Genomic DNA, 16,487 nt, shown 5'->3' on the forward strand with positions numbered 1-16,487 from the left:
ATTCCTTTAGGGTCTGAATCTGCAAGGTACCATAATAGCTTTATAAACATCAATGAGAGCTAAGGGCACTCACCATTTTAACAAAGACTGTGAACAATGAGAACAAATGCCTTTTCTCCCAGTGGCTCAGAAAATCCATATGAAGAGCCATTTTTAATTATTATTTATTTTTTATTATTTTAGCCAGGTTGGCACCTCGTAGTAAGAACTTCAAAATAATTGTCACAACAAATGTATCACACACACACACACACACACTTCTGCAAATTACTCAACTCAAAGGGTGCTTAAATATGTCCTGTTATTCCTGCCCCAAACCAGAATACATTATAAGCATGAATTGTTTGTGTTTATAACCAGGAGGCAGAGCTGTCAACAAAAAAGCAGAACACGTAATTGACAAGATCCCAAATATGTATGGACATCCAGTGTTTTCCCCTCCAATGACACTGGCCAAAATCAACATACATGGGAGTAGATTAAACAAAAGTACATTATAAACTTTATAATGTGCATGAAACGTTAAATATTAACTTTCCCCTTTCCGTGCTCCTCTTTTCCTCGGAAAAGCCCCTCTGTGTTTTTTGGCCCCTTTGTGTCCTTAGCGCCTTCTCATGACAGACGCACCCTTGAGCTCAGTTCCTGCCCCAACACTTCTTTTCATGCAGTTCCTGCCCCTGACACAGATACCCTTTGTCCTCTATACTGGGCCCTAGCACCCTTCATTTACAGCCCCCTTTAGCCTCATTATTTGCTGCTGACATCCTCATTCACCCTCCCCGCCTGTGAAGTGGAGATTCTCTACATCCAGCCTCTCACACAGATTTAGGGAGGATCTGACCCCTTCACGTGGGTGCGGAGTGGCACAGAGAGGCCACCTGGCGTACACAGGGCAGAGGAGATGAGAGAGGGAGGTGTCAGCAGCGCAGCCAGGCAGCAAGGGCAGCTGTGCTAACTGACCCCCTTGATGCCTTTCCACACCCAGCGGCACAATCCCCAGGGGTCAGTGCCACCAACAGGACTGCGAGTTTCACTTGGCTGCCAAGGCTGATGGTGTCCCACTCAGACAGGTGTGGGACTGCTCTCCCCAGAGCCAGGGAACAGAGCACCTGGAGGGTACGCCTTCAGGGCATGCCAGTGACCCCCTTCCGTGTGAAGGGGCAGGGCCCAGAGATCACTTCACAGCCCCACTGCAGGCATGTAATCCAGAGGCACAGGAGGTAGGACCTTTAGCTCATTGGCAGGTGGAAAAGATATTCAGATGCCGCATTAACAACCATCCATCACACAGATCTCAAGGGTAGCGAGTTGCGGAGCATATTGTGATAATTTGGCCTGGGGTCTGGATGACCCACATCAGAAAGAAAAGGTCACAGGCATCTAGCCAGATGCAGATGAACGAGGTGTTTCTGCCCCCACCATCTGAGAATGCAAGAACAATGCAAGACAAAGGGTGGGCATGGCCCCTCAGTAACAGAGTAGATATTACTGTATCCACATCTCTAGATGCTCTCTCCTGCTTGTCAGCTGGCATCACCTCTGTCTTACATGGTTTAAGGTCCCATCAACTTGCTCTTGTCCAAACCTCTAGCTCCTCTAGTCTCTCAGGTAGCAGGGAAACTTCACCATCTGAATCAATTGGAAGACAAAACATAGGGCTGCCTGTCATTTGAGTAGTGATGGCAGTGCAGCCCAGATCATCTGACTGCTTCGCCTTCTGGCTTTGTGCAATTTGGAATACAGGAATTGTCACACCCCATCAGACCAGTGATACCTCTAGTCCAGTATCCGGTCTGATGGTGGCAAATACCAGCTGCTGCAGAGGCAGAACATTACTCTCTGGGATCTCTCTACGTGGAAAGAAAGGAACCACTGAAGCTCAATCCCCTTCAACTAACCGGTGTCCGAAGCCTCCCTCATGGCCAACCTTGTTAAACTCTCTGGGATCTTGTTAAAAATATGCCTGGATATTTGCCCTTTCTCCATCAGTAGAGCACCAACCCAACTATATTTTCTTTCCGGCGCTACTGATTTTTCTGTTAACACGTATTATGTTTTATTGTTCTCCGGTTGCTATTATAAACACTGCATCACTATATCAAAGAATAAAGTGGAGGCCTAATATAGTTTAAATGAATGAATTTACTTCCTTGCAGAGACCAGATGCGAAGCTCTGGTTTCCTTGGCGAATGGGAAGGCACTGTATGAAAATAATACAGTTGGCAGCAGAGCAGCATATTACTGTGACAGAGGATACAGCTTGGAAGGGGAGCCCATAGCAGAGTGCACGGGAACTGGAAGCTGGAGTCACCCAATCCCGCTGTGCAAACGTGAGTGTTTGCTCTTTAAGGAAGATTTCTAAGCATTAAAGGACAAATTCTGCTCTTTGTTTAAACCATTGTTAATTGAGAGTAAATCCATTGGCTTCGATAGCGCTAACCCAGCTTCTTACTGGTGTGACTGAGCAGAATTGGTCAAGTTCAAAATCAAATACATTTGCATATTCCAGTTTTTCCTCACTTAGTGAAGTTCTGTAACTTAAGTGAAACTTTCCTTACATAGCGAAATTTAATCTTCCGCTATTCTGCGGTGTTGGGAGACACCTGTGTGCATGGTGAAGAACGGAATAGTCCTGAGGCACATTAAATATAACATCTGCCTACAGATGTTTGTGAAATTGAGAGTAAACTGTTCAGCAGCAAGTGACTTTATTTGGAAAAGGGCTTTAAATGGATTGAAATCTGCCCCTCTGCCCCCCATATAACCTTATTTGGCTGTAACTGATCTTAGATCTGTCTTGCGTTGCACTAGCTGGATCATCTCATTTTTTTAAATAAGAGACCAATGTGTCTTTAGCTTCATAGAAGCAGCTTCCCCTCTGCTGTTGTACTGAATCCTTGTCACATTTGTCACGCGACTCGTCCTATTGAAATCAGTGGAAATGCTCCCATGAGGAAGGCCAGGAAGGTTTAGCCCAAAATTACGGTGTGCAGGAACAATAGGTGACCTGTAAACTCTGTTGAATATTAATACTCTTCACTGTGTGAACCTTTAGGGACAGATTTCCTGGCACTCTGCCGCTTCTCTACACTGTTCCGGAGCCACTAAGCCGCTGTAAATCCAACTGAACCCAAAGGGTCTGCTTCTCGTTTACACGAAAACCGCTTTACTTTGCTCTAGCAGTGCAAGGGGATCTTAAAGCAATGTAAATTACATTGACATCCTCTTCAATGCCTGCTGCTACTGCCAGGGGGAAATCCTTAGCCCACTAAAGTCAAGGGGAGTTTTGCCATTGGTTTCAGCCGAACGTGGTGTAAAGTAACATTAGTGTAAAAGAGAATCAGGCCTGTTATCTTTATTTCATGACCTCAAGCCTCACAACTTTACACCTGTTTAAAGGTGAAACTGGGGAGCAATCAATCCATTCATTCATTCTGCTGGTTTTGCAATTTGATGATGAAAAGAGGGAGAGTTTGCAGACATGCTTTACAAATATTTTTTCTTCCCCCCCCCCCCCCCCCCCCACTTGAACAGCAAATCCTTGTCCTGTGCCTTTCATAATCCCAGAGAATGCTCGCCTGTCTGAGACAGAATTTTATGTCGGCCAGAAAGTATCGATCAAGTGCAGGGAGGGCTATCAACTTAAAGGGCAAGCTGAAATGACCTGTAACCCTGACGAGACTTGGACACCAGCAAGAGCTAAATGTGAAAGTAAGTGTACAAACTGAATTCACGGCAGACGTTGTGAGAAGCTGGCTGGGAGATGCCCCGTGTTCTTATACCCCTCCGGCATATTTCTCTGTTGGTGGGCAGCCCTAACAAGAAGGCCTAATGTCACTCTCTTCTACTTACAACCTTTAAGCACCAGTACGTAAGCCATTGCCCCTGGCTGGCAGTTGGAGGGGAGTGGGGGGAATGTCTTCAAACTGGCTGCCAGGCACATTATACACATTCGCTGTTTGATTCGCTCTGCACAATGTTGTGTCTGCTACAATGAAGCCCTATCTCCTGGTCGCCCCCTTTCTCTGTTCCCCACCATGCCCAGTTTCCCCCTTCTCACCAGGGCTAAATTTGGTGCTAGTGCAGAGGTCTTTTTTCATTGCTAGACACCGTGTGCATTTCTCTGCACCACGCAAAAGCCTCTCTCTGCAGAGCTTTCCTCCCCACACTCCTCTTGGCAGCACTCAGCATCCTGCAGGCTCGCACCCTAACCAGACAGGGACATTATGTACCGTATTGTCAACGAATTCCCAGATGCTGCAGCTCGTCAGCCCATTGTGGCTTCTTCTCATTTTTCTTTAGAGATTTCTTGTGGGCCCCCTGCTCACATCGAAAACGCCTTGGCCCGTGGTACCTTTTATCAGTATGGAGACATGATCACCTACTCATGCTACAGCGGGTACATGCTGGAGGGGTCCCTGAGAACTGTGTGTTTAGAAAATGGAACCTGGACAAAACCGCCTGCCTGCAAAGGTAAGAGTCGTTTTTTTAACTGTGTGCTGGTGCTTTTCCTAACCTGCTGTACAAACACACAAGGAGAAATTCCCATATGACTTCACTGTAGCCACAATTTAACCCGTTGCGCGTAAAGTACAAACTCACGCCCTTTCTGCTTTAAAATAAACAAATACCCAAACAAACAAATAAATAGACTAACTTAAACCTTCTCCCTAACCTTGACTGCTTCTGGGGTTCCTCTTTCAAGGACTGCATATCTCGTACCCTAGATCAGCGTTTCTCAAATGCGGCCACCAGGGGCTTTTCTTGGTGCCACAGCCTCCTGGGCTGTGATGGGGGGGAAGCAGTGGCCCCTCCAGAGATACAAATGCTGGAGGTGTAGGCAGCTGTTGAATTCCACACTTTCCCGGGGGCTGGAGCAGCAGGCTTCGGTGGCTTCAGATTCCATCCCCGCAGTACCAGGCTCTGGTTCCAGGCTCTGTCCCCAGGCTCATCACCCCCACCATCCTCTCTGGGCCCCACTGCCTCCCTCCTCATCCAGGGCTTAATTTGTCCCAGGGCTTGCCAGGGCTGAGTAAGTAAGTCTGCTGTGAAAAGTGATATTAACAAACATACAAATATCACTTTTCACAGCAGCAGACTTACTAGCTAGCAAGTTTTTTTTTTAAAAAGCAACCAAAAAAAGCAAAAGAAACAACAACAAAAAGACAAGAACATGCAAAGCACCTTATTTATGTTTCTGTTCTGTTTAGTTCCACTAAAGAATAGAGACCACTGTACATTATTTTTATTACTGAATCTGAAAAAATCCTACATAAATAAATTACAATGATTTGGACATGTATAGGTGCATATTTATTTGTTTTTCCTAAAATTAATTACGTATTTTAGGAAAAATTGTCAGCGCGGCCACCAGCAAGAGTTGGTAGCCGCGCTCTGAGACCACCAAAAAATATGTTGTGAGAACTCCTGCCCTAGATCCCCTCTCTCCAGAGAGTCAGTCACACATCAGTTATAATTAGCAGGGGGAACAAGTTTCCTACCACTATGAATCTACAGAATACACTTAATCCTTTCCCAGGTGGAACAACACGTGCTAAACAAATACTACCAGCCTGTTACATTCAGATACTTAAAGAAATTTAGCTTTTTACTATTAAGGCAGAGCACTGCAGGAAAGGAAGGTGGCTGATACAACTGGTGCTTATTCCATCATTGTTGTTTAGCTTCTGCGTGTTGCTGAAAACAACTGTCTGCAGTAAGATGTGCAGAGATAAACTGATACAGCTGTACTGAAGTAATGCACACTGAGCACGGAGGAAGCATCACAGCATCTGTGTTGGCCAGTTTAAGTACAGAACTGTAAGGACTAGATGGGGATTTTAGAAAAATCCCCAAGATTTGATTGACAAATGGGCATGTATTTGCATAGCTGCATTTGCATGCAAATATACCCTAATTGTAGCATATATGAAAGTTAGTATTTAAACACCTATGCACCCATTTGCACAACAGTTGCAGTGATTAATCGTGCATACATGGGTGCACAAACTCACATATTTTGCATGTAGACCTAGAGTCTGTGTGTATCTGTTTCTTGCTCCCTCTCTATTTTTAAACCTGTCCCTAAATGGTGGAGAAGTGATCTTGAAGATAAAGACCGGATAGTCCATTCGGGGTCACAGAGCTATCAGTGGGAATTCTTGTCAGTAAGTGTGTGTGTGTGTGTGTGTGTGTGTGTGTGTGTTAGATATATATGTGTATACAATAAAAACATACATACATTAAGAAGTACGTCACCATTAAAAAGCTAGCTTTTACCAGAAATTATTACAAAGTGGTACGTGAGATGGCACGGTTCTTCCCTTTATTTAGAATAGGAAATAACTGCATTGTGGCTATTAGCAAATGTTGATACTTTATTGGCAATCACTGTGCTTGTGTGGGTATGTATTTATGTCTAGCACTAAGTATATATAAACTACAGGGGCGGCTCTAGCTTTTTTGCCGCCCCAAGCACAGCAGGCAGGCTGCCTTCGGGAGGTCCACTGATCCCATGGATTCGGTGTACCTGCCGCCGAATTGCCACCGAATCCGCGGACCTCCTGCAGGCACGCCGCCAAAGGCTGCCTGACTGCCACCCTCGCAGGGACCAGTGGGGCGCCCCCCGTGGGTTGCTGCCTCAGGCACGCGTTTTGAGCCACCGCTGATAAACTACTACAGTATGACGTAGCGGTATAGAATCATAGAAGAATAGGACTGGAAGGGACCTTGAAAGGTCATTGAGTCCAGTCCCCTGCCTTCACAGCAGGACCAAGTACTGCCCCTGACAGATTTTTGCCCTAGATCCCTAAGTGGCCCCCTCAAGGATTGAACTCACAACCCCGAGTTTAGCCAGGCCAATGCTCAAACCACTGAGCTATAGGAGTTACATACTTCCCTTCGCTGAGGAAGTGCGTCCTGAGCTTTGGAGACTTCCCAGTTGAAATCCCAGACAAGCCCCCACTTATAACGCCAACAGACAGGGGTGGCATGTTTGTAGAAATTTTGGTGGTGCCCAGAACCTGCCCAAACTTCGTCCCCCCAAACTCCGCCCCCCACCTGCCCAAAGCTCTGGGAGGGAGTTTGGGATGGGAGGGGTGCAGAGGGATGGGGTGCAGGGGTGAGGGCTGTGGGGTGTGGCTGCAGATGAGGGGTTTGGAGTGTGGGAGGGGCTCGGGCAAAGGGTTGAGGGTGCAGTGGGGGGTGAAAGCTCTGACTGGGGGTGTGGGCTCTGGGGTGGGGCAGGGCTGGGGATGAGTTTGGGGTGGAGGCAGGCTGCTCCGGGACAGGGGACAGAGAGGAGGACTCCCCCCAGCCCTTTCCCTGCCGGCAGCAGCAAGCTCTGGGGAAGGAGCCCCCCTTTCCTTCCCCCCCCAGCAGCACATTCACCCCCACCACTGTCACTGCATGTGCTCCTAGGGCCCCTCTCAGGTCCAGGAATCTCCCTCGCCTCCCCCGTGGTGGGTGCCGGGGGTGCTGCGTGCACCTCCTCCCCTGCTGTTGCCCCTGACTGTAGTCTCACTGGGGGTGAGGGATGGGGCTGCCTCCTTGCCCAGTATGGGGCAGGAACGGTGACTGCGGGCAGGGGGGGGTCCCCTGTACTGCTGGAGGGTCCCATTGGAAAAGGGAAGGGTCTGAGGGGGAAGGGCAGTCTCAGAGTCAGTCTGCCCTGGCAGTGGAGATGGGGGGCACTAGGACCCTGCAGCAGCAGTTGCTACCCGGAGGCAGCCCTCGGAAGAAACAGGGACACTGCTCCAGGGGGCCAGTGAAAGGCGGGGGGGGGGGGGGGGGGGGAGGCAAGTTGGGGCCGGGGGACACTCAGGGAAGGTGTGGGGCGGGAGCTGCAGCTGGAGCCGGGTGCGGGGGGGTCACCCAGCCCCAAGTATTGCTGGAGCTGGGCTCCTAGCTCTGAATATTGCTGGTGCCCGAGCACCACGTGGATATGGAACTCGCCGCCTATGCCAACAGACCCTGATCATCGGGGAGCAGGATTGAACCTCTGGAGCTTAGTGCATGAGCCTCTACTGCATGAGCTAAAAGCCAACTGGCTGTTAGCTTTGGCTGTAGAGCAGACTCATTTTATATCTCTCTCTTTAAGTGGTTTCAGTGCCACTAGATAGGACAGAACACCACACCCGGAAGGTGTGGGGGTTACACAAGCGCTCCTGAATCAGAGGGAAGAATGGTTTTGTTGCTAATGTAGTGGTTTGGGACACCAGAGACGTGACTTCAGTTCCAGCTCTTCCTATGAGACCTTACGTAACTCAATTCCTCATCTGTAAAATCTTTCTCCCCACCCTTTTCTGTTTCGACTGCAAGCACTTTGGGGCAGGGATTCTGTACAATGCCTAAAGCAATGGGGTCTCAACTTCTGCTGTGACTTCTAGTCACTAATATAATACAAAAACCATTGTCAATGATGGTGAATCTTATGAGTAAAGGCCCTTGAAAAGTCATGTTGCCCTGCTCTCCAGTAATGGTTTGCCATGGTCACCCTAGATAGAGCACTTTGACAAGGTCCAAATCTAAAAGGTTTGTGACTTCTTAGCACTTCACAGATTTAAAAAGCCACTCCTGGGCTTCCATGTATATCACAGTGCTGCCTTGTGATAGCAATGGAGCACCATCACAGTTGCTAGAGTGGAGGGCCCAGCAGCAAAGTGAAGATGATGGGTGACTTTTCCAAGGTGCTTTACGTGACTTAGGAGCCCAAGTCAGACTCAATTTTTTTGAGAATTTTTCCCACTATCACTTTAACACTCACTGTGGACGTGAGGATGTAGAAGTGATCTCTGTGTGAGGTTTCTGGAATTAGTTAGACATCGACTAGCAAAGATGTTTTGGGTAAGTTTGTGGTGTTAACATCTGACTGTTGATCTGTCATTAAAAGCTTTGGGTTCTAGCCTGATTATAGTGTAGCGCTGCAAGTTGTTATTACTCTTCATTCCTTTTTAACATTTGCTATTTAAACACAGCCCTCAAGTGTGTTAAGGCTTTAGAGATGTCTGATAAGGCAGGTCCTTACCACAAAAGAGCTTACAGCCCGAGGGCCTGATTCTGCATTCTACTACCAAATGTGCAGCCTGATCCAGAGGCCCTTGCGAATCAACGGGACACTTTGCATTGGCTTGAATAGGCTTTTGATGAGTCTCATGGCACTTACTACCCATAATTAGTCTCACTGAAGTTGCTGGGACTATTCATAGTCATAAGCACTATGGGTAACATTTTCAAAAAGGCCTCAGCGCCTTAGAAGTCTACAGTGCATTTTCAAAAGTGGCATTGGCCTGAGGAGCCAGAGACCTCGTCTACCTTGAAAAATTAAATCAATCTAGCTATGTCATCACTCGGGGATGTGAAAAATTTCACACCCTGTGCGATGTAGTTAGGTCAACCTAATCCCTGCTGTAGATGCAGCTAGGTCTTCTGTTGACCTAGCTACAGCCTCTCGGCGAGGTGAACTAACTACAACAACGGAAAAACCCCTTCTGTGGATGTACAAAGCATCTACCCTACTGTTCTACAGTGGCACAGCTCCACCACCATGGCTGTGTGGTGTAGACACGGCCTCGGTCTCATTGAAAGCCAAAGGATGAGGAAAGGGATGTAATATAACAAAAACAGCTATTAAACAATTCCGGCGGACACTCAGTTTGTTAGTTTCATGATTCTGCTTTCTTTTTGCCTTATATTTATAAATGTTAATGGTTCTAACATAATGTAAACCATATACATTCCGACGTTTTAAAAAATTAAAGCCTAGAAGTCCTGCTCCAGAAGAACATGGATCTCTATTGCTCACTGTTTAGCAATCCCCAGCCTCTTTAGCTTTCCTTCCCTCCCTTCTCCAAATACCAGTGGCTTGAGGTGGCCTTGGAGATGAAGGGGTTAATATACTAATGCACAAAGCGCTATCCCAGACCTGGCAACTCTAGATATTAATGCAGTATGTTAATAATTTCCCGCCTCCTTCCCCTAAAACAAGAATAAAAAGGACCAAAGATATTCATGAGAGAAAAGGCCTATGTTTCCCTGATATATGTGAAAGTGATCTTTTAGAACTGCTTTATAAACAAGGCTGAATATTTTCCTAACAAAAGGCCTACACAGTATCTAAGGCTTTGTGATCTACATCAGAAGCAACATGAAAACAACCAGCATAATGAATCACGTAGCTTTTGACACCAGTGGTTAGTTATTAATGTCCCAAGCCTGCAAGAAATGTCTAACCCAACTAAACAAAGTAATTAATGTGAATATTATAATTAAAAAATACAGACTGTGTAGTAATTGGGTGAGCACAGCTGCGCTTGTCTGAACTGTATCTAGTTAAAGATCACACTCCTGATTCTGATCTCCGTGACATTGGTGTAGATCTGGAGTAACTCCACTGAACTCAGTCAAGTTACACCAGCATAAGCTAATGCGAGTGAGATCATATTCATGCTCCCAGTTGGGAAACCAGCGACAGTATCCATGGCGCTTACGATCTGCCCACCACCAAACGTAGGACAAAGAGCTAGCGTGAGAGCCAAAAGAAGAACCGTAGGGCACGGCACGTCGTTTTAAAGGAATAGGCTGAATTTCCTGAGCAAAAAACAGTGATCTGTATCTTTTGTTTTTCTCTCCAGCATTTCCCATGTAACTAATTTGCAAGAAAAAAAATGAGAACACCAAAAATGTGTGGTTTAGAGCTTCCTTTGGCTCTAAAGCAAGGGACTTCTTTCAAAAAGGTAGTTGAGAGCTATAGTTGTAGTCTGTTCCATTCTATTCTGGGTCTTGTACCATGCTCGTCACTGTAGTATCTCTTACTTTCTGTAGCCTATAAAATTTTGCACTTACATATCACTTTTGATTAGCAATAGTTAAGGCTAAGATTTTGTCACACATACTTTTAGTAAAATTCACGGACAGGACACGGGCAACAAAGAAAAATTCACGGAAGCCCGTGCCCTATCCAGGACTTTTGCTAAAAATATGCATGACAAAATGGGGAGCTGTGGGGGTCCCCGCACCACCCCTGGGGGCCAGGCTTGGAGTTGTGGGACACCCCAGGCGCCCGCGGCAGCTCCCGGGCACCCCAGCCGCCTGTGTTGGCTCCAAGCTCCCGGGTGCCCTGCCCAACTGTCTGTGGCAGCTCTGAGCTCCTGGACGCCCTGCTGCCCACGGCTGCCTGCAGCGGCTCTGAGCTACCAGGGCACTCCCTCCCCTGCCTGTGGTGGCTGGTAGCTGGCCCCGCAGTTTTCAGCCACCACAGGTGGGCTCAAGTCACAGAGGTCCCTGGTAGTCACAGATTCCGTGACTTCTGTGACAAAATGGTAGCCCTAGCAATAGAAGTAATATTGATTGTATCAGAGGATTTCAGTGCACTTTCTAAAACTCAGGTTTTGCAATTCATTATCCCAGTTTCACAGATCATAACATTACTGGGAGTCACCAGATAGCATTGTTACAGATCATTTTACTAATTCTGCTTCATTGACTGGATACGGAGTTGTAGCATGGAGAAACGTTGTGTTTCTTTTTTAAAAGATGTGCAGTGAATTTGGCCCCCTCTGCACAAGACTTTTGGACTGGGCTCATCCCAGGGTGCAGAGCTACTGCCAAACAGCTTGTTCCAAGCCAGCTAAGAAAAACACTACGTGGTGTAAAATTTGAGGCATACAGAGGGTAAGTGGCTTGCTCAAGGTCACATGGAAAGTCTGTGGCAGAGCTGAGAAGAGAAGCCAGAAGCCCAGTTCTTCTCTTATTTACATTAGCTTTACACCAGTATAACTCCTTTGACTTCAATGGAGTTAATCCTCATTTACACCCGTGTGAGAGGAGAGGATGTTACGTCTTCTAACATCCAGTCCCATCTCTGAAGTTCAAGACTGCCTTTCTCTTCTCTTGCCTGCTCTACTGTTCAATGATCTCCACGGCCATAGGCACACGGTCTCTCATTCCCTGGAGCTATATATAACAAGTGCACATAGGAATAATACTGTCTTATTCTTCATATAGAATTTCACAACCAGGGCTGGCCACAGGAACAAGAAAAGCAAACCTACTTGTGGCCCTGAATTGCAGAGCTTACCTGGGGCAATGCATACCAAACAAGCTCTGTATTTCACAGACCAACTTTATCTCCTTTTCCAGTGGCAGAGTGGGGACACATCTCACAGCCAACTCTTACTGGTAGTTTGGGACTCCTGGTAGCATAAAGCCAGCCTTGTTTAGGTCAGCCGATTTTATTTATCTACTCATACGATATATACCTGGGACATCACTCAGGCGAAGTGTGGATCACAAGCCGTTTCGAAGCCTTACACTTAAGATACAATCCTTAAAAATTTTTGCCCCAGCTTTTAAATGGCTTTTGTTTAAGCTTCCTCATAATAGTACTATAACTTAACTACTATTCAGAAAAACGAGGTTGCCTATTATTTGACAATAATATACACATAGTGGTGAATCACTGTGGTGTTGTTCACTTTCTTAGAACTACAGCTGTGCGAAACTTTTTATTACGAGATCCCAGACTATGCAAAACTCTGATTCAGGTTTCTTCAGAAACGCAACAGGCAGTTCAGGCTTTGACTCAAAAGATTTACAACCTTCGGCCCAGTTTCAGGGGAATCCAAACAGGGGGGCTGGAACAATTTGTGTAGTGGGGGTGCTGAGAGCCATTGAACCAAACTGTAAACCCTGCATAAAATGGAAACCACTTCAAGCCAGGGGGTGCAGCAGCACCCCTAGTTTCCGCACCTGTGAATCCAAGCTATGGTTTCACATTGAAACTGTAAAACTTGCAGCAAAATCTAGTTAAACGTGGCTATTTCAGTGGTAGTTTTGGATTGGTTCAAACATGCAACTTATAAGTATTTTAATGGTTCATCATATTTAGACTACTAATGAACCAGATCTGGGGCTCTCTCAACCCTAAACCTACATTTCACTTGCCCTAATAACTGTTAAATAAGAGAGACATTAACAATTCATTGTGTGTTTATAATTGCCACTAATTAAAATGTCTTGTGATTCTTTATTTGTATTGTAGTAATACCCAGAGGCCTTGATCTAAGATTGGGGCCCCACTATGGTAGACACTGTTCACACACATGATAAAAACAGTCTCTGCCCTGGAGAACTTACCGTCTAAGTGACTTATATTTACTTTGTTCCACAGTTTTGCAAACCGCGGTGTTTGTAAATAAACAGATACATGGTACAGTGTTACCACAGATTATCACAAAGTACTCTTCAGTCTTTTGTGGTGTTAATGCAATAAATCATTGATGCTGCTATTCTGTTTTCTTTTATTTTAATGACAGAAGGTAGATTATACCTGACAGCTTTGCCTTGTTTTTATGCCAAGACTGAGGAAAGGAATCTTGATTTTATCTTTCCCCATGTCTTGGACTTAATTTTTTGTACAGGAGTGAGGGGATGGGGAACTACAGTATTTGGTTTTTGTTTTATGAAACAAGAAGGAAAATTCAGGTGAGAGACATCTTGCAAAATTGTCAAAAAAAACTACCAGCTTCGGCAAAAAAATTACTCGCCCATTCTTACCATGATAATGACAGTAGAAAAAAATATTTTATTCACCTGTCAAAAATCATATTTGACCCAGACAATTGAGCAAGTAAAATTTTGCAAGGCTGGTTGTTGAACACCTCAGTATAAATATAATAATTTAAAATAATTGCAGTCATTAATAACTTGAGCAAGTCATCCATTAGAGGGCAGTATTATACACACACAAGCACACTACATACTCTGCAATCAAGGCAAAGCTTGTCTTTGAGTTTTGCTGAATTCATTTGTCGTAATAACAAGGACTGGATAAGATGCAGAGCTCTGGGCAGAACACTTTCTGAATATTAACTGACCCATGTCTTGACTGGATTGTGTTATTATTTTCTAGCCATTTGTCGATTCCCGTGTCAGAACGGCGGAGTCTGTGAGCGACCAAACGCATGCTCCTGTCCAGAAGGCTGGATGGGCCGTCTCTGCGAAGAGCGTATGTACATCATCTCACAATGTAGCTTGAAGATGTGCAGTAGATAAGAGATGTGGATTTACAGGATGTCACAATGGATGTGCTGGGACAATTATTGACTTAAAGTTTCAAAATGGCAAAGGCCATAACCTATTCTGTTTAGCAAATTAGATATGGACTGCAACAGAGGATATAGAATCACAGAAGATTAGGGTTGGAAGAGACCTCAGGAGGTCATCTAGTCCAACCCCCTGCTCAAAGCAGGACCAACACCAACTAAATCATCCCAGCCAGGGCTTTGTCAAGCTGGGCCTTAAAAATCTCTAAGAATGGAGATTCCACCATCTTCCTGGGTAACCTATTCCAATGCTTCACCACTGTGAAATAGTGTTTCCTAATAGCCAAATGATCTTGCTCAGTCGTGTGGAATAAAAGTGTTTCAAACAGAAAACAGCATAGTGCTAATGTAGATCCGGAGGACAGATCTACACACAAACGTGCACTGGTTTAGTTGAACCAATGTAAAGCCCTATGTGCACAGTCTCTGGTTCTGGTTCCAGAAGGTCTTATTTCAGTTTAATTTAAACCTTCCTAGTAAAGGGAAATATGCCTGGTCCAAACCAAAATAAGTATGTCCACATAACCTTTTGCACCAGTTTAACTACATTGGTTTAAAATCACTCCTGACATTAAACCAGCGCAAGTCTGCATGCAAACAAGCCCTAATATACTGACAGTTACTTAGCAACAACTCCAACTGAGTTCTTTGAAGTTGTGAGGGCCCAGCACCTGTCCAGATCAGCCCCTAGGTTATGAAAGTTCATCTTGTCATTGGAGGAAATTTTGGACCTAATTCTTCAGTATCTTGCAGCTGGTGTAGTCATATACACCTGTGAAAAATAGGTTTAAAATTCTGCCATTCTGATTGGGTTGCAGCAAAAACCCAGTTTGCTCTGATTTTAATTAGGTGTAAATGACTACACAAGGCAGTGGAGCTATGCCTCCTTTATTTATGTCTGCGGTAGGCAATGGAAAGCTGGCACTGGTTGAAAGAAAGAAGTCAATCACGTCTCCTCTCTTTGCTCCACTCCTCTTGAACAGGATATCCTGGCCACACTGCCTAGGCTAGCAAACACATGGGATTTTCCATGCCTTCCTTCTCACAAATGTTGTTATTCCCCAATCTCTCCCTTACCCAGCAAGTGCAGTGTGGCACATTCCCTTCTGTCAGAAAGATGGACAAGTGTCTCCCTTAGTCAGTCAGTCACAGAAGCTGTGCCTGGCAGAGGTGAAGTAGATAAAAATCTGTAACGCACTCAGTTTTGTCCACATCCTGTGAGGAAAAGTTTGGCTTAGGACTTAAAAGTTGGACCTGTTTTAAGAAAAACACTTTTCGGTTCCTAGGAATTTAATTGCACATCATCCTGGAGACTAAACAGCTTGGGGCATCTGAACAGGCTTTCACCTTTTGAACTCTGGTTCGGTTCTAGTATTGGTTGGAAATAACTGAAATCCCTGTTTGTGATTAGATGTAACCGGGAACCGCACCATTAATTGTCATGTTTGTTGGCAGTCTCAGCAGAGAGACTAAGTATCGAATGGCCATGGAGACTCTTACAAGGCCACATTACTCAGCACAGGTGCTGACTTTCCAATCCGATCCCCGGCTCTGCCCCAGGCCCTGCCCCCCACTCCACCCATTCCCCCATCCCCACCCCATCTTGCCCCACCTCTTCCCACCCCATTTCGCCTCCCCCAGAACCTCTTGCAGCCACAAAACAGCTGATCGCAGGAGGCACAGGGAGGGAGGGAGGGAGAGGCGCTGATTGGCAGGGCCGCTAGCAGGCGGGAGAGGCTGATAGGGGGCTGCCAGTGGGTGCTCAGCACCCACCATTTTTTCCCTGTGGGTGCTCCAGCCCCAGAGCACCCACGGATTTGGTGCCTGTGTTACTCAGCCCTCAATGAGGCATAATTCCTAGCGACTCTATGAGAGTTTTGCCCAAATACAATATTGAATAAAAGCTACATAGGGATTTTAGGACTTTGCCCATAATTATTATTTATACAGGGTCATAGAGAGTGCATGGTGCTATACAGACACATAAAACAGACAGGCCACTGCCCCAGGAGGTTTACAGGCTCATTTCAACATGACTCAGTATGGGATAGCAGTAAACCCCAGGAGTAGTGGTGTGTTGTGGGAAGAGCTAGAGTTACAGCAGTAAAAGACTGAGATTTATGCTATGAGTTGTGCGCACATCTTTATTTACTAATATACTTACAAAATGTATCGAGTAGTTTGCATAGCTAGATGTTAGTGGTCAGGTAATACAGTGATGTCCCTCTGGCACTTTCCCCACCCACAGCCCCTCCTGACTTTCTGCAGCCTGCCATGCTCTGTGCCTATGGGAGCTGGTGCTGGATTTCCCCTCTAGGTACAAAGGATCATTTTGTGAGTAAGGGGCTGGACTGGGCTGGGTTCGAATCTGGGATCTGCCGCACA

General features: G+C 45.9%; 1 protein-coding gene across 1 annotated transcript in view; it reads left to right on the top strand.

Moving 5' to 3' along the window:
* The window catches only part of SVEP1 (sushi, von Willebrand factor type A, EGF and pentraxin domain containing 1), a 172,050-nt gene that overhangs the window by 142,275 nt on the left and 13,288 nt on the right, over positions 1-16,487 (top strand). The window contains exons 44-47 of the mRNA XM_034774932.1: positions 2,157-2,330; positions 3,535-3,711; positions 4,303-4,473; positions 13,910-14,005. Coding sequence (XP_034630823.1) covers positions 2,157-2,330; positions 3,535-3,711; positions 4,303-4,473; positions 13,910-14,005 — 618 coding nt within the window. The remainder of the gene's footprint in view (positions 1-2,156; positions 2,331-3,534; positions 3,712-4,302; positions 4,474-13,909; positions 14,006-16,487) is intronic.

This window comes from Trachemys scripta, chromosome 6 (assembly GCF_013100865.1).
Source record: "Trachemys scripta elegans isolate TJP31775 chromosome 6, CAS_Tse_1.0, whole genome shotgun sequence".
Taxonomy (NCBI): Eukaryota; Metazoa; Chordata; order Testudines; family Emydidae; genus Trachemys; species Trachemys scripta.